General features: G+C 43.4%; 1 protein-coding gene across 4 annotated transcripts in view; it reads right to left on the reverse strand.

The window, feature by feature from the left end:
• Window positions 1-25,903, reverse strand: part of SLC6A1 (solute carrier family 6 member 1) — a 528,744-nt gene that overhangs the window by 86,535 nt on the left and 416,306 nt on the right. For all 4 annotated transcript variants that reach the window (XM_069206662.1, XM_069206663.1, XM_069206664.1 and 1 more), the window contains 2 exons: window positions 13,716-13,847; window positions 4,486-4,588 (listed from right to left, as the gene is read on the reverse strand). In XM_069206662.1, the coding sequence (XP_069062763.1) occupies window positions 4,486-4,588; window positions 13,716-13,847 (235 nt within the window). The remainder of the gene's footprint in view (window positions 1-4,485; window positions 4,589-13,715; window positions 13,848-25,903) is intronic.

Here is a 25,903-nt window from a genome sequence, read left to right on the forward strand (position 1 = left end):
GAGGGTAGAGCGAAGATGGGCCAAGCTCTCACCCACTGACTAGATGGCTACCATTCAAAACTCACTCCCTAATTTTGGGGATGAACCAGATGATGCCTATGAGTGCTGGGAAAACTGGATAGTACAGGCCCTAGATGACCATATCCATTTATCTAAGAGAACCTGTAAAACTAAATCTAAACCAGCTCCTTGGTTTAACAACCATCTTGTCTCCCTAAGGAAAAACTGTAAGCACCTTTAGAGGAAATAGAAGAAAACCTATGACCCACAATTGAAAAATGGGTATACATCTGCCATTAAGCAATATCACAGTGAAATAAAAAAAAGGCTCAAGCTGATTACTATGAGGAGAAAATCAAAACGGGCATTGAATTCCCCAAAGGAATTATTCAAGATTGTTAAATCTCTTATTATCTTTGATCACAGGAGTCCCCTCCTTCTGTCCTCCGCAGCATGTTGTAATCAGATAGCAGCATTTTTCCAGAAAAAAGGTCACAGATATCTATGATTCTCCCTCAGGTAACCCAGCCCTACTTTTCTCGCAAAACTTTACTCCCAAAACTTTACTCCCCCAAGGGCTGTGGCTCAGCACAACTGACATCCTTCTCAAGGGTTAATGAAGAAACGCTATCTGTGCACATCAATAAGGTTAAATCAGGCTCTCCCCTTCATCCGGTTCCACTGTATATTTTGGCTAAAGCGCTGGAAGTGTTACACCTGACCATCTTGGAGGTATTAAATATGTCACCGGACTCAGGGATCGTTCCAAAGAAATTGAATCATCCATCCATTTTGGCCAATTTTCGACCAATGACCCTTTTGCCTACCATGGGGAAGCTTCATGAGAAATATGTGAACCAAACATTGTTGAGTTTTCTTGAAGAAAAATATTACTTACACCCCACTCAAATGGGCTTTCGAACACAACACAGTATGGAGTCTGCTCTTCTAGTGGTTATGGAGGAGCTAAAACACCTACTTGATCAGGGAGGTGCAGCTGCACTTCTACTACTAGATGTAAGTGCCACATTTGACACATGTTCGACCTCTCAGCCTTAGGGTGGTCACCCGCAACTTTTTGCCCTCTGCTAACCAGTGCTAAAGTGCATATGCTCTCTCCCTTAAAACATAGTAACATTGGTTTATACCCAATTGGCATATTTGATCTACTTGTAAGTCCCTAGTAAAGTGCATTATATGTGCCCATGGCTTGTAGATTGAATGCTTCTAGTGGACGTGCAGCACTGGTTGTGCCACCCACATAAGAAGCCCCTTAACCATGTCTCAGGTCTGCCATTGCAAGGCCTGTGTGTGCAGTTTAACTGCCACTTCGACTTGGCATTTAAAATTACTTGCCCAGCCTTAAACTCCCTTTTTTCTATATATAAGTCATTTTAAGGTTTGCCCTAGGTAAGCCAGAGGGCAGGGTGCTGTGTTGGTAAAAGGCAGGACATGTATCTGTGTGCTTTACATGTCCTGGTGGAAAACTCCTACATTCATTTCCCGCTTCTCTGAGGTCTGCTCCTTTCATAGGCTAACATTAGGGCTACCCTCATAAACTGTTTGAGTGGTGGATTCTAATTAGAAAGGGGTAAACAGGTCATATTTAGTATGTCCACAATGGTAATACAGAATCCTGCTGACTGGTGAGGTTGGATTTCATATTACTATTTTAGAAATGCTACTTTTAGAAAGTGAGCATTTCTCTGCACTTAAATCCTTCTGTGCCTTACAGCCTGTCTCCAATCCCCATCAGGGCTGGGCTGGTTAACAGCTCCCCTGTGCATTTCACGGAAACAACCACAAACACAGGATGCTCAGTCACATCTGCATACCGAATGGGTCTTTCTGAGCTGGAAGGGTGGAGGGCCTGACGCTTACATTTCAAAGGACAGTGGCCTGCCCTCACACAAAGGACTGCCAAACCCCCTAATGGGACCCTGGCAGACAGGGTTGCACCAAATGCACTTCAAAACCACTCTTTGTAGTCTCCCCCACTTCAAAGGCACTTTTGGGTATATAAACTGGGTCCCTGACCCTACCAATCTAGACACTTCTTGGGACAGACACTCTGCACCAGAACCTGCAACCTGCCAAGAGAAGCTGCCTGGCTGCCCAAAGGACTCACCTGGACTGCTTTGATGTAAAGGACTGCTGCCTTGCTGTTGCCCTGTTGCCTTTCTGGCCTCTGGCTCTACTGGGAAGTGCTCTCCAAGGGCTGGGATTGAGCTTGCCTCCTGTTCCTGAAGTATCAGGGCCAAAAAGACTTCATCACTGCAAGAAAACGCCTTGTGTGGCAAAAATCAATGCACAGCCTGCTGGAATCGAAGCACAGCCTGTCCAGCGGTGAGAAAGTCACTGCATCACCGAACCGGAACGACGCAGCCCGGCTCCCTGAGTGGAGATTGATGCGGCGCCAATATTGCGACCGGAACTTCGATGAACAGCCCACCAGATTGATGCATCTTCGAGCCGTAATGAGGCAGCCCAACTTCCTGTAAGAGGAATCGACACAGCACCAGTTGTGCAGTAGAAATTCCGCTGCATCACCCACCAGATTGACGCAACAGCTGTGACTTTGTCTCACACGCCACGGATTTCCACGCACCGTCTCTGTGTGTCAAAAGACCCCACATCGCAAAGAGGATTTAAGTCTGCATGCCGGAATTCGACGCAAGGCACTTGCCGTGTGGAAAAGAATCAACTCATCGTCTGTGTGCACCTGGAAAACCGATGCACACCTACCTTTTTCCACGCATCTCCTCCTCTGCGGTCCTCGTATGCGTAACTTTGACACAAACCAGATACTTTGTGCTTGCAAGAGACAATTGTTTCTTTTATGAACTAAAGACTCTTCTTATCATTACCAAAGAAATATTTCAACTGGTGATTATTAAATCTTGATTGTTTTGACCTTCATTTAATCAGATAAATATCTTATATTTTTCTAAACCTGTGGGGTGTCTTTTTGTAGTGTTCTCACTGTGTTATTGCATGATTTAGTGCACAAATACTTTACACATTCCCTTCTAAGTTAAGCCTGACTGCTCAGTGCCAAGCTACCAAAAGGTGGGCACAGGATAATTTGGATTGTGTGTGACTTACCCTTACTAGGATTGTGGCCCATATTTGGACAGGGGTGTATACCTCTGCCACATAGAGTCCCCATTTCTAACAACACTGTAGAGCACTCAATTCTAATTGAGAGTCTGAAGGAGGTGGGAGTGTAGGATAAGGCTTTGGACTGGTTGAACTCTTTCATGAAGAATAGAACTTTCCAAATAATGGAGGACTCCTATTTCTCAGATACTCTGCCTGCTGTGTGCGGTGTACCACAGAGATCGGCCCTGAGTCCCACACTTTTCAATAGCTGCTTATGCCCTCTGGTAGATATCTATTACATCCTATGCAGATGACACTCAACTTGTGGTCTCTCTTACTGATAGCCAGGTCTTCAGCAGCTTGCTCCCTGCCTAGAAAAAGTTGCCAAATGGATGGCTAACTGCTGCCTAAAATTAAATGGCGATAAAACTGAACTAATGATCTTAGGGAACTATCCAGCCCTGTCACCGGGGATCAGCTGGCCAGTCTGTTTGGGGACTTCTCTGATTCACAGCTCACAAATCTGGGTATGTGGCTGGACAAAGCCCTAGTCATGGATGTCCAAGTAAAAATTGTTGGCCACCCGTTGCAGACTATTAAGGACCATTTGTAAGATCTCAGGTCTTATTCCGAAGGACTCCAGAAGAATTGTGGTCCAAACTCTGGTGCTTTCCTCCTTGGAATAGGGCAATTCCCTCTACCTCAGTTCAACGAAATATGTGACAAAAGCACTACAGCTAGTCCAAAACATGCTGCCAGAATCATCTTCAATATTTCCAGATGGGAAAAACTGAAAGAAGCCATAATATTGTTACATTGCCTCCCAGTTGAATCATCCAGAATTAAATGTAAATCACTATGTTTGGCACATAGAGCAATAAAGAACAAGGGCCCTCCAAAGATCAGAGATCGTATCTCTCCCTACTTTCCAACCATATCACTTCAATCCACTCAGGGTCGGTTATTGACCGTTCCAAAGATTCAGAGAGCCAGAGGGGAGGAATATCGTTTGCGTATCTGGTTTCTGAATTTTGGAACCCAATGCCACTGGCGCTCAGGCATCTGGAGGAGGAACCAATATTCAGGAATATGGTTAAAGCTTGGCTGTTTCGACAATAACTGTGGTTGATTCATGTCACTTCACACTTCTGTATAGTCCGCTCTCTCCTATTTAGCACTGAGATGCATCATGAGTAGCCATGTGCTTTATAAATACATAAACATAAACACATACAAAAAGGTAAGTTATTTAAAAAGTGTGAAAATGCATAGGAGATTGGCATGATGCACTTGGTAGACAAATGAAAACCATTAATCTTAAATTGAATTTTTAAAGATTTTGCAGACATAGAAGTGTGGTGTAATAATAGAAACCATACGTACCATAGCACCATGATATTGAGATACATTCAAAGAACACAAGAAACAAAAGACTCATTCCACTCGCAGAATAGTAATCAAACAGCTTAAATACGTAAATCCCACCCTGGAAAACACAAATAAAATAGATGTTCTTTAAATAGTACAAATATAATTCCATCAATTCAAAATATGTCACAAATTTTTTTCAGAAAAGCCAGAAACACATTTAAAACCATGTTGGTCCAATTTAGGGTTTGGGAGGGAAACATTCTACTTCTTTGGGCAGTAGATATTTCAACCTACTCCATACAATCAAAACGGAATCTGCCACATACACACAGGTCCACCAAAATGCAGCAGATAAGTGGTAGCTAGTATGGATGTTTTTTCCCTAAAATAGCTGAATCTGCATGTAGAATGTTACATGCCATACTGTACATACAGTTACTGCTAACCCAATTCAGAAAACAGCACAAAATGATGCCCCCACCCTGGTGAAACTCCATTTTAGTGGTTTTTAAAAATGATTGCAGCACTTTCCATTATAAAAATAGGAAATTAAAGACAAAGACACACCAGAAAGGATCCAAGGAAAACAGATGACATTTATGGTGGAAAGAGAGTGGTTTGAGCTATTGGGGAACACACACTACTAAACATTTTAAGGTAGGCATATAGCCATGGGTAAGGCATTAAGGTTTGGGTAGAGGCAGCGGCAATAGGGTATATATATATATATAGATATATATATATTGTTAGACTTTTCATCCTTGGCATGGTCTCCCTTAACTTTTTGCCTCTGTTTCCCAGGTTGTTGATGTGTGCTGGACTCTGTTTGTGCTGTTTTTGTTACTCTGGGCACTTTACCACTGCTAACCAGTGCTAAAGTGCAAGTAATCCTATAGAAAATATGTATGTAATTGGTTCTTCCATGATTGGCATATTTGATTTACTGGTAAGCCCCTAGTACAGTGCACTAGAGGTGCCCAGGGCCTGTAAATCAAATGCTACTAGTGGGCCTGCAGCACTGGTTGTGCCACCCACATAAGTAGCTCTGTAATCATGTCTCAGACCTGCCACTGCAGTGTCTGTGTGTGCAGTTTTAAACTGCCAATTCGACTTGTCAAGTGTACCACCTTGCCAGGCCTAAACCTTCTCTTTTCTTACATGTAAGACACTCCTATGGTAGGCCCTAGGTAGCCCCATGGGCAGGGTGCAGTGTATGCTTAAGGTAGGACATATACTAATGTGTTTTATATGTCCTAACAGTGAAATACTGCTAAATTTGTTTTTCACTGTTGCAAGGCCTAGCCCTCTGATAGGTTAACATGGAGGCCTCCTTTAAATACGATTAAAGTGTAGATTCCCTTTGGAAGCAGATAGACATGTGGAATTTGGGGTCTCTGAGCTCACAATTTAAAAATACATCTTTTAGTAAAATTGATTTTAAGATTGTGCGTCTGAAAATGCCACTTTTCGAAAGTGAGCATTTTCTTGTTTAAACCATTCTGTGACTCTGCCTGTTTGTGGATTTCCTGTCTGGGTCAGTTTGTCAGTTGGGCTGTTTGCACTTCTCTCTAGACAGTGACACAAAGGGAGTCGGGTGTAGCCTGCATATCCTGATGAGCCATCTATGCTAGGAGGGAGGGAGGAATGGTCACTCACACCTCAAGAGCTGTCCCTGCCCTCACACAATGCAGTCTCCAACTCCCCTCCAATGTGTTTCGGCCGTTGGAGGGGAGCATTTTTCCAAATAAACTTTTATTTATTGTCAGCAGCTTGGAGGTGTCCCGGCTTTCCTTTAATCAAGAGGAAAATGTGTTATATGTTTGGGAGTTCCGGAGCCTGCTATATATATATATATTTATATATATACACACACACACATATTTAGGTCAAGGCAACAGGGCATAGGTAAGCATAGAAGTAATAAGGTTTAGGTGGGGCTAGAGGAGCGTAGATAGACAGTGGAAGATCCTATGAATGTGAATTCAGAAATCATATTTTATCTTATCTTATCAAACAAGAAACCTCATGATTTATTTGATCTTGGTAAAAAATAGGACTAAATGGATTTCTTTTTTTTTACATGAAGGAGCATGTTTTCACCAAAGTTATTTACAAACAACAGCCACTACTCAACTCATCCCAGCAGTAAAATGTGCAATTGTCTCAGCATTTGAGAACATAGAAACTAAAGATTTGAGAAATTGAGTTTTTAATTGAGAGGGGAAGACCCTTCTCAAGTTACAGCCACAATCCTTGCCAGAGTAACCACCAAAGGTATTAAATCAACCTGTACTTAACCCTCTGGTAGCGTGGCACAAAAGCACTGAGGCATCAATTTAGAAAATTGGAGTAAAATTAAAAAAATAAAATGAGATCTTAGCGAGAATGGGTCTGTTCACAGTTGTGAAGAGCCCATAACTATAAGATTGCTCTTTATCTTCACAGGAGGAGTTCAACTTATACTTGTGAAAAGTACACTGTTCCAAAGGAAAGCAGGAAGAAGACACATCCAAATGGATGTCATGCTTCATCATAGGGCATGCTCCTCGTCAGACCGGCGCTGCAATGTCTGACGGGCTCCCCATAAGAGGGTCAATTGACCCACTAGAGAGGGAGTTACATAATGTTTTTTTCCCCTCCGTGTTTTTGATCTAATAAATGTTTGATGAATAGAAGGGTTCTGAGCCAATTTTAACTTTATTTTTCTGCTATCCTTTTTGACTTTGCTAGGCAGCAGTGTCCGGCTTTCTATCTCTCAAGGCACATTGACATCATAAAAGACCTCCGGCAAAGAGCCTCCCTTATGGGAAGCCTGTCAGACATTGCAGCGCCGGTCTGACGAGGAGCATGCCCTATGATGAAGCATGACATCCAATTGGATGTGTGAGGGCTTGAGCTTCTGACAGCTGGGTCACCCTGTGTCTTCTCCCTGCTGTCCTTTGGAACAGTGCACTTTACACAAGTATAGACTATACCCGGGAGGCTGTACACTGGACCATTAAATCTCCCACTCCCTCCTTTCTTGATATGGAGTTCAACTTATGACTGCCAAGGGTCCAGGACCTGGGAGGCACATATTGGGGATCAGGAATTCACTTCTGCAAAGGCCAGCAGGGCTCAGGCAGTTGCAGTTGTAGGGCCAGGCAGATCCAGTGCAGCAGGTCAGCTGGACAGTTGCAGGGAGGCCTCTGGACCTTGCTGTGTCCCTGTAGCTCAGAACATGAGTTAATCCAACTGAACCTTGGAGTCACTCTCCCTGGGACGAAAGGAGCAGGTCCAGTCTTCCTTGTCAGAGAATAGAGCAAGCCTTATGCAGCAGGGCAGTACTCTGGCAGCAAGGCAGTCCTTCATCTGTGGTAATCATAGGTTCAGGAATGTATGGAAGATATGATCTGAGAGTCCAATATACAGTATATAGCCAGCTTTGACATGGGAGAAACTGCTAGACGTTCCCCTCATATCGGGTTCTGGAATTTCCTTGCCTTCCTGCCTAGTCTGCAAGGGGTTTAGGATGACAATAGGCTTGTGTCAAGTTCTTTGTGAGTGTGCTGGAGGTAGCCCATTTGAAATATGATTGGGTCAGGGAAGAACTCTGCCCCTCTCATCCTGGCTTGATGGCCCGCCCTGTCAACATCTGGTCTCCCTTTAGCTCACTTCCTAGGAAGAATACAGAAAGGCCAGCTGTCAACTCTACTTAGTTATGTGACCCAGGCTGCAGGCACCAAATGGTTTGGACAAAAAAAATGCCAACTTTCTGAAAGTGTAATTTTCACACTTGTGTCTTAAAACCTGTATTTACCTTTAATTAGCATTTTACATTACAATTCTTTTGAGGCCAAACTTGACTTTTCTAACTGTTCCCAATCAAACTTTTTCACTTATTCAAAGTAGTAAGGTAACCCAATGTTATCCTACAGGAGAGGAAGGCCTCGCAATAAGGTAAAATGAATTTGGGAGTTTTTCACTCACTGAACATGTATAACATAAAAGTACAGGTTCAACTGTTTAAATGCACTGTACTCTGTCTATGAAGTACCTTAGGAGTGACTAGAATGTATTAAAAATGATGGTTTAGGCCAGTCAAAAGATTTTTTTCCAGATTGAATAGGCATTTTAAACTTGAAAACACAGGCCGCAATGCTAGGACTTAAACAAGTTCTAAAGGGCTACGTAAATAGGTGGCACAATAATTGCTGAAAGCCCACTAGCAGCATTTTGATTTAGAAGGAACTTATATGTAAATTAAATGTGCCAGTCAGATGTAGGCCAATTGTACCATGGTTTAAGGGGTATGTACAAACATTTTACCACTGGTGAACTTTAGAGTCCTAAAGTCAACAAAAATGAATTTCCACAAACAGGAGGTGAGTAAGCAAAAAGTCTGGGGGAACACTATCCGAATGGACTGTCAGGTCTAACAAACGATATATATGCCACTGCTAGGGTTAAAAGGTTAGCATGTACTCCATAGCACGAATAATTCACCAAACAGCCACCACTTGGGAAGCACACCTTCATCTTCCAAATGTGGCATTGGTGTTGATTTATACACAATTTATCATTAAGAATATTTACAAGTTTTCTGGCGTTGTTTTGTATTGCAGGAATATTTTGATGTTTTAAAAATTCAGAGGAAAAGTACATCGATGCATTTTTAGACTTTACACTTTGTACATTATTTTACCATTCTTTTTTAAGTGTTTTGCGTGCTTATTCCCAAGAAGGTTGGCCAAAAAAGATTAAAAAATGAATCTGGCTGAGTGTTTGAGTTTCACACATTCTAACAGAGAATTACAAGCAAATTAAGCATGCCTTTACTCAGCCAAGCTATGAAAACCAAAAATGTGTATGCTTTCCTAAACTCCCACTTCAGTTTCAACATGTGGCTGACTTGTATACCTATTTTGTGTGCAAATGGAAATATGGGCCTAGCACAGGTGTATATCTCAGTTTGCTAATGGGAGCTAAATTGGTGTTTTCTGCTGTAGCTAGATGTTTATTTCTTCTGCTTTCTTGGCTGATTTTTCAATACTGCCAATCTGTAAATTATGGGTATGTAGGATTTATGTAATATGCTTTCACATAATTACACAAAATTTCCAAAAATATGCAAAATCATGTTTAACTTCGTAAAGTGCAAATCCATAATTTAGCATTTATTTTAGTGCGGAAAACACAATTGTTGATTCTGATTGTTCATGTTGTTCCTGTGCTTCACGCTATAATTTTGCCAGAAATTTTGGCGTAGTAACACGACGTGGCGAAATAGTGTAATTTCAGAAATTTTGCATTTGCATTTGATACACCAGTAAAAAAAATCACCTTAAAATGCCTTTTCTATCAACAGCCTCTGTTCATCTCTAATTGATAATCTACTAAATTTACATTTGAGTCTGTATTTCAATATGATGTGCAAATCGCACTTCCCAAAATGCAGTGAAGCAGCAGCCTCTGATGACTCACAAATGGATAATAAATTTAGTTGATCCTATTCCACGTCAATAGAGGAATAGCGATTTTAAGCAAAGTCTATAGGTCACGTTTTGTAATCATGCAAATTAGCACTATCGGTAAGCCACAGCGTTTATTGAGAGGCAGGGATCAGTCAGGGCCCTGTAGGAGCCCTTTTCTCCAAATGTCAATGGCTCTGCTTTAATTGATCTCTGGTATTTCCAGCATAATACACAACGCTGGGTGATAGCTAAACGTGAAAATATAATCTGCTGCGAATCATTAAAAGATTATTTTAAATGTTGCTGCAGTGCAATCTGTACATTTTAGTGCATTTCCTATTCCATTAATAGCCGTTCGAAATGGATTCAGAGCAGCCTGTGATTCTTTCACTTATCTTTAGCAATTGCTTCAGATACCTAACATCACCAAGAAAGGGATCACAGATTGTTTTATAGCTTTTTTATATTATGTTCCGCCACTGTTGTATATTGCGGCCGTGTACAAGGTGCGGTTTGGAACTTTAAGCAGCGCACAGGGACGGGAAATGTGCTTTACGTCTTCTGGTGTAGCCACTTACCTTTGTAAACATTTTCGACCCTACTCACAGAGGCATTAGCAGCTCTAACCATATTGTTCAATACAAAATTAGGTTAATTTACTCCTGTATGGAATTCAGGATGATTCCTGACATGCCTACAGGGTTTTATTATTGCAGAATGCACCATGAGGACTGTGCAGGCCTACAAAGTACTCAACCCCATGTAAGGGATGGGCAGTGGGCATAACAAGGCCTGGGTTGCCTTGTACGATTGTGAATGTCCTAAATATTGTGAGTTTGTGGCCTTTCAGGCACTCTGATCATTTCATGTCCCCTGGAAATGATCTACGTTTTTTCTCCTGCAAAAGGCTTGAGTAACTCTCATTTCAAGGAGGGGAAGGGAATGGATCACCTCCAAATGCATACAGTTACGTATTGGAGGACAGAGGAGAACATCTCACAGGACATTCACTGTACTAAAACTGGACACATGCACATGACAAGCTTTCCAGGAGTATCACTGGGAAACTTTGTGAAACCTCAAAATAGTAAATCTTCAGGAGAGACTTCCTACTTTGTTTTATTTATCATGTCCTTGGTGTGAAATTTTCAAAAACTGGCATATGGCTAAGCTTACAATATTCTCCTACATCTCGTTGAAAATGCTACTAATTCCAAAGTGTAATGATTAATATAGTAAAACTGTGAAGCACTATTCTATATTTCTTTGTTATTGTCGTCTAACCTTTGTGACAGTCAAAGTTGCATTTTACATATTGTTCATCTGTTGTATTAAACAACTTGTTTATACTGATACAGTACATTAAGTTTGATTAGGATGGTCAGTCGATAAATCTCGCCCCAGATTTACTAATATTCTGTAATGTGGTTGTGCCACTTTTTTGTGCAGCCACTTTGCAAAATGTTAGGTGGTATTTCCTAAGCCATACAATGGCCAACTTGTGTCGCCTTGCATGGCTTGATAAAGAAAATATAACGCAATGCAGACCCTTGTGCTGCTTTGCATTACACTGCATCTGTCGGGATTCCATTGATGGAACATGGGTGTTCCTTTGCATCCACCCATGGATTTTGGCTCATTTTTCATAATTACTACAGCTAGTAAACCTGGGAATGCATCGAAATGCTACGTCTTCCCCAGTGAGGCGTAATGAGGACATATATCTTTATTTCTCCTTGTATTTCCTATTTCGATGCATGACACATTCTACATCACGCATAGAAAGAAAAAACTGCCTTACAGAATTGTATTAAAAATTCAGAGGAAAATTCAATTTATGCATTTTTGGACTTTACATTTTGTACATCAACCATTCTGATGTGTTCTTCAGCACCTATTTCCAGGCATCCCTTCCTGTAAAAAACAATACTGCCCAAAATGCAGGAAACCTGGTAGCATGGCACAAGGGTGCTTGCATTGTCGCCAGACAGTTACAAGTGAAGCTGAAGAGTGCCATATTGTAGTAGATACAGCACTTTTCAGCTATCTCCCATTCACGCAACCCATGACAGCAACTTTGCTTTCTGCCTTGCGTTTCATGAACTTTTGATAAATATGCACCTTGATCTGGATCGCTATGAATTTTATCACTGCATCTGTTCAGACCAGAGTTTATCAATCCGTCAGACAGTAAATTCTCATAAGGTTTAAAGAATGACCACAAATAAGCAAATTATCTCAATTGAAATGTAGTACCTATAAATTTGTCATAAACATTTTCAATGTGGAAATCTGCTGAAACTGCCTTGGTGTTAGTTGAGGGGCCTGATGAGCCAAGTGCTATGAAGTAACCAGAAGGCAACATGCCTAAACTGTACAGGAATCCTATGATAAGTAAATCATATAGGGGCAAATTTATGAAATGTGGCACTGCACCTAGTGCAGCAGCACTTTTCTTGCACCCCTTAGCGCCTCCCTAACACCACCATGTGTTCGCTGTATTTAATAAATGGTGCACCATGGCTGTAGTTAGGGAACTAGCGTCAGAATTTTTACACTAGTTCTGCGCTTTGCAGGATTAGTGTCAAAAATCTTGATGCTAATCCTGCAAAGCACCCTGAGACCCATTGAAACCAATGGGAGCCTCCTTTTAAAGCCTTCTCTGAGCAGGCATTAAAAATCCAGGGAATAATCATGCAAAGAAGTCTGTTAGATTTCTTTGCACCATTTTTACAGCCTCCCTAATGGGGGAACGCCCGCTTTGCATACATTATACCTGGCGCAGGCATAATGTGACACAAGGGGTTACTTTGTAAATGTGGCACAGCGTTTTTGGCCTTCTAATGCCACAATAGCATTAAAAAAATGACATTAATGTGATGTTGGAATGGAGCTAGTCCCTCTTAAATCTGGGCCTTAATATGTTAACAATTACATAACAGTGATACTAGTTCAGATTTATCAAAACAATGACCTCAAATATATAATGATTGGGAAGTACAGAGTTAGATCAGTTGTGAAAATGAATCAACATGGATACTGGTTATGTTGGAGGGCAAGGTGCGTCCATAAGGTGAGGTAAAGCAAGTCGATTAAGACGCCACCGGCACAGAGAAGCAAAGAGTGTTGTAGTGGAAACGGAAGATGTAAATGCGAACCTTTTGCTGTGGGAGTGCTTGAGAGAGACAATACAGGTAATGCAGATTCACTTATGAAATATGATTATATAATTCTGTTTAGAACGCTTGCTCTGTTCCTGTGTGTGGTGACGACACAATCAACAGCCTTATTGTGTTAAAATATTGTTAGCTTTTTCCCTATGCCTCACTTTTAAAGATTTCTCTTATCAAACAGGTTCCCAAAAGAAATGTGTTACCTTTAGATACATTACAACCAAAAACATTTCCATTGTTCTTCTGTTTAGAAGCCTTGAGGAACCCTGTGCAGGGCCAGAGATCCCAAAATATAAACCAGAAGCAGGTAAAAAAAAATCGTCATGGTAGAATCGACCTTGACTCTGTGTTGCTGCGGTCGGTCTTTAATGAGTCTTTATTGAGGTTACGTGTTGTTCCTGCGTACTCTTTTGTACTGCATCTACAAATCACCTGGCACCATGGCAACCAACATTCACGCAGAGACGCGAACCGTACAGAAATACTATCACTGAGTTCTACATAAGCTAGAATATGAACATTGCGCGCTTTTCCTTCCACCCAAAGCGCCTACTTATTTTAAGACTGCCCAAATGCATTGTTTTGCAACAAAAGTGAAAACAAGTGGCACGCTTACCTGAGTGATATTGGAAAGACCTATCAAGTAGGAAATAACGCAGACAACAGCAATGAAGATTTCTCGTCGTGTTCGCAATAGCTTGGGAAATTCATCCACTAGGGCAGTGATAAACCCTTCCACTGTGCAAAACTTAAAAACAGGAAAAGAGAGAAACATTCTTAAAATTCTGACAATTATTAATGGTTTTTCAAAGTAAATTGTCCACAGGTCTTTCAGTTTGTCAAAACAACGTCTTACCATTGCTATTTTATACTGTTTTGGCTACAAGAAACATAACATTTCGTATCATTTAATTACCTATTTTATAACTATCCACTTTAAATTGCAATGTTGTTCCAGAAACGCAGGTTCATGCGGTTTTTTTTTTCAAATGAGTGCCTTAGTATAATTTTGCAGTCATAAATGCCATTTAGGGGTCACCAGGTGGTGTAGCTCTTAACGACCCCTGGTACTGCCTTTGCGACGCCTGGCCTCAGAGGTGGCAAAATCCTCTTCCTGAGTACAAGGGCAGCTTGTCCTTATGGACGCCGGTTGGGGCGCCACGTTCTTTGTTTTCTGACAATTTTGTATTACACTAATAGTGAGTAATACTTTAATATTCACTATTAGTGTAATAAAGAATGGATTGCAATTAGCTAGACTATGACCCTCCTTGGCAGCTGAGGTAAGTAAAAAACGCTTTCAAATGCATGTGGTGTGCATGCTTGTGGGTGAGAGTGCGTTTTATGTGAGAGAGAGCGTGTGCATGTACGAATGTATGTTTGTATAAGCACTTATGTATGAGGGAAAGTAAAGGTTAAATGGTGTGTGATGTCCCATCCACTACTCCTGCCACTTCGAAGAATTGACGTTCATGTTTGCACTGAAGAATTCGGGGATAAAATCCCCACACTACGTGTACTGAAATAAACGTGGATAAACATTGGACCCGTTGTAAAGATGAAATGATGAATGCGATCAATGTGTAGAGAAGAAAGTGCTGTTCTTGCTGCACTCTGTGCTGTTGCCTCCTCCATGGTTGGTAGTCTCCTATGCCCCAGACAGCCCTAAGTCGTGGAAGGGGTGGATAAAGATACATACTATCTGAGTGGGATTGTTTCCCAGCCTGAGAGAAAAGGCTGTGTATTTTGTTTGCAGTGTGTTGTAGGGTACTTTGTGGTGGTTCTTAATTGCTCCTCAACATACATAAATATTTGACTTGGCAAATAATTTATAGGATTGTTGGATGTATTTTGAGTTGTAAGTCTGCTCACCCTAAACCTACCTCCTTTCCAGGAAACCTTGGACTGCTCGACCTGTGCTACAAGGGAAGGTCAAGTGCTATTTTATGTTAAGTGCTGAACCAGCACTTGTCCCAGTTGTTTAGAGCCCATTGTAGCCTGGGTTCCAAGAGATCATGAGTAAAAGGCTTCAGCTACCACAGTCACTCACAGAAATTCCTGCTTGCCTTGTGGCCCTCCAAAAGGGAATCTGACAGTCCATTTTAATGACACAAAAGGTTGGCATGCGTATTAGGGCTCTGTGACAGATTGCAACTCAAAGCACAATGTTTACCCTCAATTTTCCTTTCTAGTGCTCCCAAGGGAATTTAGGAGACTTTATAACTAAACAATATTCATCTGGTGCAACAGATTGTAAGGGGGTGGCACTAGTGGTATTTCAGTTAGTGAATTCTGAGGGTTTCTCCCTAAAGATTTGTGTTATACTGGACTCTTCGCTCACCATGACCCAGCAAATCATCGCCGTCTCATCCTCATGTTTCAACCCCTCCGCATGCTTCGCAAGACCTTCAGATGGATCCCCATTGAAACCAGAAGAACGGTCACCCACACCCCCACACCCTCGTCAACAGCAGACTAGACTACGGCAACGCACTCTACGCTGGAACAACGGCCAAGCTCCAGAGGAAACTTCAGCGCATTCAGAACGCCTCCTCACGCCTCATCCTTAACCTCCCTCTCCACAAACACATCTCAGCCCACCTCAGAGACCTTCACTGGCTACCCGTCAGCAAGAGGATCATCTTCAAACTCCTGATCTACGCTCACAAGGCACTCCACGACGCAGGCCCTGCCTACCTCAATGAGCGTCTCAGCTTCCACGTGCCCACCCTCCAGCTCCGCTCCGCCAACCCCGCACTCACCACCGTCCCCCATATCAACCGTATCACAACCGGCGGCAGATCCTTCTTCCACCTCGCCGCCAAAACCTGGAACTCCCTCCCCGTCAACCTACGTCTGACCCAGGACCTCCTGACCTTCAGGAAACGTCTCAAGACCTGGCTATCCGAGCAGTAGCAACCCCCCCAGGCCCCACCTCAGCGCCTTGAGACCCTAACGGGTAAGTAGCGCGCTTAACAAGTGATTGATTGATATATGGAACGCTGAATTGTGATATGTGTAGTAAGCAATTTGGAAAGGAATGTTTCTGTCAAAATTGCACCTGTAATCACAAGCACCACACTTTCAGGAGACAGAGTGACACTGTAATGATCCCTGAGATTATATAGACATCTGAATCTTGCTAATGTTGTGGAATAATACAGGAATGACTCAGATATAGGGTTGGACTGGCCTACTGGGCAATCAGGCTGTGCCCAATGGGCTCACCTCATAGGTCAGCTTGTATACTACTGTTTTTTTGGCGGTTTGTGGGCCTGTTTTATGATCTACTGGGCCAGTTGTAATGTTGAATTCTCTGATATTAAAACAAATATTGCCTGCAGCAAGCTTAAATTCATGCAGTCTTCCATTCCCTGCAAAATAGAGACACAGTGGGGGTTATTACAACTTTGGAGGAGGTGTTAATCCGTCCCAAAAGTGACGGTAAAGTGACGGATATACCACCAGCCGTATTACGAGTTCCATATGATATAATGGACTCGTAATACGGCTGGTGGTATATCCGTCACTTTACCGTCACTTTTGGGACAGATTAACATCTCCTCCAAAGTTGTAATAACCCCCAGTGTCTCCTTACAAGCTCAAAACTGCCCCAATTTGCAAACCTTGGCCACTTTTCTGTAGCTTTCTAATTCACTAGTGGGGCCAATTTTGTTATGCCCAGGCCTATTTTCTTGCACATTCTAACCCTACCCAATTAGGCAGAAATACGTGATAACATCGAAATAATGTTTATTTTCTGCTCCTGGATACCTTATTCCAGAACTCCACCTACAAACACGGCAAAGGGCAGGTCATCTGATGGTCCTCTAATTTGTGATGGGCTACTTATCACCATATTTTATGATAGTTTTGTGCATAGTTTTAGAAGTACCAGGGTGTACTTCATTTGACTGGAGAGACACCTTCCATGATTATTGTAAACATACCAAAGCACCAATTCAGATTAAGTATTAAGTTACTAATCTGCCATGTTTAAATCTATGCCTTGAAACACAGTGTGGGGTGTGGTTTAACATATCAGACTAATAGCAGCCATGGGTGTTTCAATGATGCCCAAGAGACAATACACCACAATCTGATTCCTGTGTTTATTACTTTCTTTAGCATTCTTGAAACCAAGTTGATCTTTATAAATGTACGTACAATTAGGAGCACAAAAAATGAATAATTGAAAACAACAATGATAGAATTGGGTGACACGGAATACAGCAAAACAAAATGAATTAGCTGAAGCTGTGTTATTTAGCGAACGTATAAACAGCATATATGATTGTATTGTTTTCTCTTGACCACTGAGGGATTCTCACAGTGTTTCAAAATGAACAGATAATTAAAAGTTACGCTGCTCATTTCATTCTATCATTTAGTGTTATTGCTGGAGAAAGGGAGTTAATTGGCACATTCTATTAATGTAAGTTGAGATTTACAGGTAATATCATATAAAAGAGATGACTTCAAATGCATTGGGACACATTTATCGAAGCCAAGTGTCTCAATCGAGTTGTGAGGGAGCTATTGGTAGCTCACCACTTCCTTAGAAGTAGCTCACAAAGGTGAAGCAAACCCAGTGTTCCATTCAGAGGTTATTTTCTTACTGAAAATGGCAGCACTGCTCATCTCAAGACATTTAAAGTGGTAGCTAGCCAAACCAACGGGAGTATCTTACTATAACATTCAAATAAAGAGTGTAACAGCCTATGATGTCTGCAACATGACCATTTGTCTCCACTCCAAATATAGTAAAGTCACATGGAATTTGGCCATGTTGTAAACCCTACCTCAATGGCCACACAATGTGTGTGATCAATTGTCAAGGAAAGAAGAATGCCAGAAGGAACCACTGTGGTCTCCCCTGAATGTGGGACTGTAAGAGCTAGAGTGAAAACGTGTGATTTGGGTGCAAGATCAGCTCAGGAGCCTAGGAGACAAGGATCTGGATCCCTGCAAGAGAGAGAGACAGAAAGACAGAGATAGAGGGAGAGATTATCTGCTATCACCAGTAAACAGTATAGATCCAAGAGGAAGCTATATCTGATGTTAAAGATCACTAAATGTTTATGCTGCCACCGATCATAAGGGGTTGATCTCTGGCAAATGTATTTGTCCATGATGTAATAGTGGTAATGGGATAATAATATTCATCCTCAATATATTTTTTTTGGATTCTTGGTCTATTAATGCCATACTGGAAGTTATCATTCACATATTAAGAGGCATCCTTTTACAAAATGGTGGCCATCCCTCACATTATAATGGCCCTTTTGTTGTCCAGTCTTAGCATAAAGTTGACCAGTGTATAATGGGCTTCATCAACATATACAGTCAACCATAGTGTTACAGTAAGCATCCATGGCTATGATTGTAATACATGGGCACATGAAGCAGAATCTGTTTATATGAGGAGTTTGTACATGTGACTACTTGGTAGAAATGACAAGCTGATGTTTGGGGGCTGTGTACTTAAAATAAAAAACGTAACTTTGAAAGAAACAAAATATGTTTTTTTTTCAGAAAAGGTAATTTATTTGAGCAACTGAGCTTGTTTGCTCAAAGTGGAAAGTGGTATTTGATAGAAAGACAGATACTTTTTCAGAACTGGTACTCTGATGGACCCTGCCACTAGCTCCAGTGGAATAGTTTCACTGCATTAGTTAACCACCTTTTTCTCTTTGAGGGCCCAGCACACTTTGGTCTTTTTGCTAAATTGTTCAAGTTGAAATTTCGTTTGGGACTTTTCATCTTCCCGCTCAAGTTTCTTTAGGACCAGCTCAGGGAAAGTGAGACTCATTCTAATGCACCTCATCTCGTCCTAGGCACAGGGGAACTTGGAGGAGCGCTAGCGCGCCCCCCGTGCACCCCCCTACCCCCCCAGGTGGGGATGGAAGGGGAAGACCTTCCTCTTCCACCCCCCCCGGCAATCCGATGACGTCAGCGCGCGCACAGCGCGCTGACGTCATCTAGTGTTGCCGGGCGTGCTGGAAGCCATTTGCTTCCAGCGCGTCTTAGGAGAAGGACGCATAAGGTGAGTCCTCTCCGCTTTTGGGGGGCGGGGGGTGGTGAAAACAGACACGGGGGGAAAGGAAAGGGTTTTTCCTTTCCCCCTGTGCCTTTTTTCACAAGATTCCTGCTCCACGATCGCGGGCAGGGCCCGCGATCGTGGAGCAGGAATCTCCACTAGCCACCAGGGATTTACTTTTTTGTTTATTTTGGGGGCATTTTTTTTTTTTTTTTGTATTTCGCCCCCCCCTGGGGGCAGATCTGCCGATTTTAGGGCTGATCTGCCGCCAGGGGGAGGGAGCTATTTTTTTTTTCTGTTTCGACCCCCCCGATGGCAGATCAGCCATTTTTTGGACGATCTGGCCACGGGGGGGGTGGAAGCACACTAGGCGCCAGGGATTGTGTGGTGTGTGTGTGTGTGGTGTGTGTTTGGGGGCACCCCTTGGGCAACGGTCGCCCCCCTAAGATGGGGAAAATTCATATTGGCCATCTCTGCCCCTAATTTTGTAGGCCCATCTGCCCCCAAGGAGGGCAGAAACCACCAATACGGCAGGGATTTTTTTATTTTGTTTTGTGTTGTGCTGGGGGTGCCCCCTTTGGGAAGGGTCGCCCCCTAAAAGGGGGCACAGAGGTGTTGCCCATTTCTGCCCCCCTTGGGGGCAGATTGGCCAATTGTTTTACGCCCATCTACCCCCGAGGGGGGCAGGATCCACTTAGGTACCAGGGACAACTTCTAAGTTCTTGGTGGTGGGGTGTTTGTCAACTGGCAAAGTATTTGTATTTGTGATTATAACAATTTATTTCTTCTTTTTCTTCTAGTTCAACGCTTTTGCTTCCTTTGCTGTGGATCTTTGCGGTTTTGGCAGTAGTTGTCCTGTGGTTTGCATAGTTGCATGTTTTAGGTAAGGGAAAGCAATTTACTCCAAAGGAGTATTGTTGACATGCATGAATGACATGTTTGTAGGTGGTGTACTAAATGCAGTATTGTGTGTTTGACATTGTCCTTAGATTTGAGCACAGTGATGTTTGTGTTGTCATATGTCTAATTTGCTTTTTCCTTTTTTCTTTTTAGTGGGATATCATTGGTGATTGCTGTGTCTGTGCAGAGTAGTTGCTTGGTGAGTAGCTATTTCAGGCAACTGAGTGGTATAGTTTTTTTGTAGTACATAACTCTTTGTGATAAAGCTACACTTTGTTTATTACTTATTTTAGTGCTAGTTGTTGTTGGCAATCCATTTGTTGTTAGGATCATGGCTAGCCGCAAAGTGACCGCTCAGCAGGTTGTTCGCATGCTCTTTGAGTCGTCTTCAGACCATGATTACGACACTGACTCTGCATCTGAGGCAGAGGAGGAAGCAGGAGATTCTGGAAGTGAGTTTTCTGTCCGAGAGTATTCTTCTGATGAGGAAGCTACTCTCAGTGCAGATGAAGGGCCTGTGTTAGAGGAGGACATTAATGTGCCAAGAGTGCAGCAGCCTGGGGATGAAGGGTTTCCCATTGGAAGACCTGACACCTGAATTGCCCCAAACATGGAGCAGCCACAGTTACCTGCATTTACTGGTCTCCCAGGGTGTAGAGTTAATACGGAAAACTTTCTGCCTGTCCATTTCTTTCACTTGTTTATGGGCAATGTATTTTTGGAAGAGATTGTGGAGCAGACAAATGTGTATGCAGAGCAATATTTGCGGGAAAACGCTGCCAGACTTAAGCCTCAGTCTAGAGCTACTCATTGGGTTCCCACATATCTGGAAGAGATGAAAAGGTTTTTAGGTTTGTCTTTTTTGATGGGGTTGATCAGGAAGCCGTCACTGGCTTCTTATTGGTCTACTAGTCCCTTGATGGCAACTGCTATAATTCCTGCAACTATGACATGTAATCGGTATTTGCTTCTTCTTCGTATGCTGCATTTTGTAGACAATGCTTTAGCCTTGCCACGAGATCACCCTGATTGTGACCGCCTTTTTAAGATTAGGCCTGTCCTTGATCATTTTGTGGATCGGTTTTCAGAGGTCTATGTTCCAGGCAAAGAGATAAGTGTGGACGAGTCTTTGGTCCTTTTCAAGGGGCGTTTAGTTTTTAAGCAGTACATTCCTAGTAAGAGGGCACGGTATGGGATTAAATTGTATCTGCTGTCAGAAAGCAGTACAGGATATGTGTATAATTTCCGGGTCTACACTGGTAGGGATTCCAGTATTGACCCTCCTGGTTGTCCGGCCACTTTTGGAGTTAGCGAAAAAATTGTGTGGGAACTTGCTAGACGGCTGTTTAACAAAGGTCACCATTTGTACGTAGATAATTTCTACACTGGAGTGCAGTTGTTCAAGGAGTTGTGTAGGGTGGACACTGTTGCTTGTGGCACAATCCGTTCTAACCGGAAAGGCTATCCAAGGGAGCTTGTCTGTAAAAAACTTGAGAGGGGACAGTGCAGTGCCTTGCGGAATAATGAGCTGCTAGCTCTGAAATTTTCAGACAGGAGGGATGTGTACATGCTATCGACCATCCATGATGAGAGTACTTCCCCTGTGGCTGTTTGGGCTCAGGCTGCGGAAGTGCGCAAACCTGCGTGCATTTTGGACTACAATAGGCACATGGGTGGTGTTGATAGAGTAGATCAGAGGTTGGAACCTTACACTGCTCCTCGTAAGTCTTATGTTTGGTATAAAAAGTTGGCCCTACATTTATTTCATTTGGCAACTTTTAATGCCTTTATTGTATACAAGTATTGTTCACCTGAGTCAAGGATGACATTTGTTAAATTTCAGGAGTCAGTGATAGAAAGCCTTATTGTGGTTGAACCAGCAAGAGTTCCTAGATTAGAAGTGGTGGAGGATGTGGCTAGATTGAAAGATCGGCACTTTCCAGATCACATTCCTCCCACTCCCAAAAAAGACATGCCCACAAAGAAATGTAGAGTATGTGCCCGGAGATTAATCCGGAGGGAGAGCCGGATGTACTGCCCCGAATGCCCTTCAAAGCCTGGGCTGTGTGTGCCCGGCTGTTACAGAAGTTACCATACCCCAAAAAAATTCTGGGAAATACCTTGAGCGTAAGCTGTCTGTTTTATATTTTCATATGTTTCACGGTTGGCATCTCTGTCATGTATTTAGTTAGAGCTTTTGTGTTTGTAGTTTTGTGCTTATTTTATAATTAGTGGTTTCTTTGTTGTTTATAAACAAAAAAAGTGATGGTGGTGTGCTTGGGGTGGCGCTTGGCTGGCAGTGTGCGTGGGGTGGCGCTTGGCTGGTGGTGTGCTTGGGGTGCACTTGGCTGGCGGTGTGCTTGGGGTGGCGCTTGGCTGGCGGTGTGCTTGGGGTGGCGCTTGGCTGGCGGTGTGCTTGGGGTGGCACTTGGCTGGCGGTGTGCGTGGGGTGGCGCTTGGCTGGCGGTGCCAGCCAAACGCTAGTCCACACTCCCATCAGCTGGTGTGATTCTTGTATCAGGCATGTGGGCGTATGTAAGTGATGGGCCCTTGAGTGGCGCGGTCTGTCGATGTGAGTGTTGTAATGTGCTGGGCCCGTGGCTGGCGGTGTGAATGGTCTTGTGCGTGTCATGTATGAAAGGTGTGTGAATGGACTGTAAAGCGGTTGGTGCCTTGTCGCGGCTTTACAGCTCACGAGCTGTGAGTCATTGGTTTAGTTTTTTTGCCTTTCAGTTATTAGCAGTGCATTTCATTTTTGTGAAATCTCTTGTTAATAAAATTTGATCCACTGAACCATCACTCACCCTCGTGCCAAATCCAACCAGTATGTGTGGTAAAAATGACAAAACCTGCTCCGCTATAATCAGGCGTCGCAGCACTCCTGTGACACACTAGGTGCCTCGGGTGGGACCCCGATGATGAAGCATGCCACCAACTTGGTTGGTGGGTGAGGGGTCTTCTTCACATAACCTAAGTGTGTTTCTTTTCACAATTTTAGTGTTTGGCACATCACGGACGTATGTGCACACATCAATATGATATATTACAAAAATACCTGTTTTTGGGGGGGAGGGCCCACCTATGTTTTTGGTCCTGGGTGCGGCCTTCATCTAGGGAAACCTACAAAACCCAGAAATGTTTTAAAACTAGACATCCCAAGGAGTCCAGGGAGGTGTGGCTTGCGTGCGTCCCCCAACATTTTCTTACCCAGACTCCTCTGTAAACCTCAAAATTTGCATAAAAAAGCATATTTTCCTGACTTTTCTTAGTAGGATCACCGCTCCAGCAGAAAGTTCCTACTCCCCAGTTTTCCCCTCAGTCTCCCAAGTAAAATGACACCTCACTTATGAGGGTCCCCAAAGCAGAGTCCGTCTAAAGATGTATAAAAGAATATGCCCTTATAAACTTGCTGTGCTATCCCTTCTATCTCTTCAAGTTTTGGACCTTATTCTGTTGCAGGCACCTGGCCCACCCACACAAGTCAGGTATCATTTTTATCGGGAGACTTGGGGGAATGCTGGGTGGAAGGAAATTTGTGGCTCCTCTCAGATTCCAGAACTTTCTGCCACAGAAATGTGAGGAAAAAGTGTTTTTTTAGCCAAAGTTTGAGGTTTGCAAAGGATTCTGGATAACAGAACCTGGTCCGAGCCCCGCAAGTCACCCCTCCTTGGATTCCCCTCGGTCTCTAGTTTTCAGAAATGCACAGGTTTGGTAGGTTTCCCTAGGTGCCGGCTGAGCTAGAGGCCAAAATCTACAAGTAGGCACTTCGCAAAAAACACCTCTGTTTTCTTTAAAAAATTTGGATGTGTCCACGTTGCGCTTTGGGGTGTTTCCTGTCACGGGCGCTAGGCCTACCCACACAAGTGAGGTATCATTTTTATCGGGAGACTTGGGGGAACGCTGGGTGGAAGGAAATTTGTGGCTCCTCTCAGATTCCAGAACTTTCTGCCACAGAAATGTGAGGAACATGTGTTTTTTTAGCCAAATTTTGAGGTTTGCAAAGGATTCTGGGTAACAGAACCTGGTCCGAGCCCCGCAAGTCACCCCTCCTTGGATTCCCCTACGTCTCTAGTTTTCAGAAATGCACAGGTTTGGTAGGTTTCCCTGGGTGCCGGCTGAGCTAGAGGCCAAAATCTACAGGTAGGCACTTCGCAAAAAACACCTCTGTTTTCTTCCAAAATTTTGGATGTGTCCACGTTGCGCTTTGGGGTGTTTCCTGTCGCGGGCTCTAGGCCTACCCACACAAGTGAGGTATCATTTTTATCGGGAGACTTGGGGGAACGCTGGGTGGAAGGAAATATGCGGCTCCTCTCAGATTCCAGAACTTTCGGCCACAGAAATGTGAGGAACATGTGTTTTTTTAGCCAAATTTTGAGGTTTGCAAAGGATTCTGGGAAACAGAACCTGGTCCGAGCCCCGCAAGTCACCCCTCCTTGGATTCCCCTAGGTCTCTAGTTTTCAGAAATGCACAGGTTTGGTAGGTTTCCCTAGGTGCCGGCTGAGCTAGAGGCCAAAATCTACAGGTAGGCACTCCGCAAAAAACACCTCTGTTTTCTTCCAAAAATTTGGATGTGTCCACGTTGTGCTTTGGGGCGTTTCCTGTCGCGGACGCTATGCCTACCCACACAAGTGAGGTATCATTTTTATCGGGAGACTTGGGGGAACGCTGGGTGGAAGGACATTTGTGTCTCCTCTCAGATTCCAGAACTTTCTGCCACAGAAATGTGAGGAACATGTGTTTTTTTAACCAAATTTTGAGGTTTGCAAAGGATTCTGGGTAACAGAACCTGGTCCGAGCCCCACAAGTCACCCCTCCTTGGATTCCCCTAGGTCTCTAGTTTTCAGAAATGCACAGGTTTGGTAGGTTTCCCTAGGTGCCGGCTGAGCTAGAGGCCAAAATCTACAGGTAGGCACTTCGCAAAAAACACCTCTGTTTTCTTCCAAAATTTTGGATGTGTCCACGTTGCGCTTTGGGGCGCTTCCTGTCACGGGCGCTAGGCCTACCCACACAAGTGAGGTATCATTTTTATCGGGAGACTTGGGGGCACGATGGGTGGAAGGAAATTTGTGGCTCCTCTCAGATTCCAGAACTTTCTGCCACAGAAATGTGAGGACCATGTGTTTTTTTAGCTAAATTTTGAAGTTTGCAAAGGATTCTGGGTAACAGAACCTGGTCCGAGCCCCGCAAGTCACCCCATCTTGGATTCCCCTAGGTCTCTAGTTTTCAGAAATGCACAGGTTTGGTAGGTTTCCCTAGGTGCCGGCTGAGCTAGAGGCCAAAATCTACAGGTAGGCACTTCGCAAAAAACACCTCTGTATTCTTCCAAAATTTTGGATGTGTCCACGTTGCGCTTTGGGGCGTTTCCTGTCGCGGGCGCTAGGCCTACCCACACAAGTGAGGTATAATTTTTATCGGGAGACTTGGGGGAACGCTGGGTAGAAGGAAATTTGTGGCTCCTCTCAGATTCCAGAACTTTCTGCCACAGAAATATGAGGAACATGTGTTTTTTTAGCCACATTTTGAGGTTTGCAAAGGATTCTGGGTAACAGAACCTGGTCCGAGCCCCGCAAGTCACCCCTCCTTGGATTCCCCTAGGTCTCTAGTTTTCAGAAATGCACAGGTTTGGTAGGTTTCCCTAGGTGCCGGCTGAGCTAGAGGCCAAAATCTAGAGGTAGGCACTTTGCAAAAAACACCTCTGTTTTCTTCAAAAAATTTGGATGTGTCCACGTTGCGCTTTGGGGCGTTTCCTGTCGCGGGCGCTAGGCCTACCCACACAAGTGAGGTATCATTTTTATCGGGAGACTTGGGGGAACGCTGGGTGGAAGGAAATTTGTGGCTCCTCTCAGATTCCAGAACTTTCTGC

The sequence above is a fragment of the Pleurodeles waltl genome, chromosome 9 (genome assembly GCF_031143425.1).
Source record: "Pleurodeles waltl isolate 20211129_DDA chromosome 9, aPleWal1.hap1.20221129, whole genome shotgun sequence".
In the NCBI taxonomy this organism is placed as follows: domain Eukaryota; kingdom Metazoa; phylum Chordata; class Amphibia; order Caudata; family Salamandridae; genus Pleurodeles; species Pleurodeles waltl.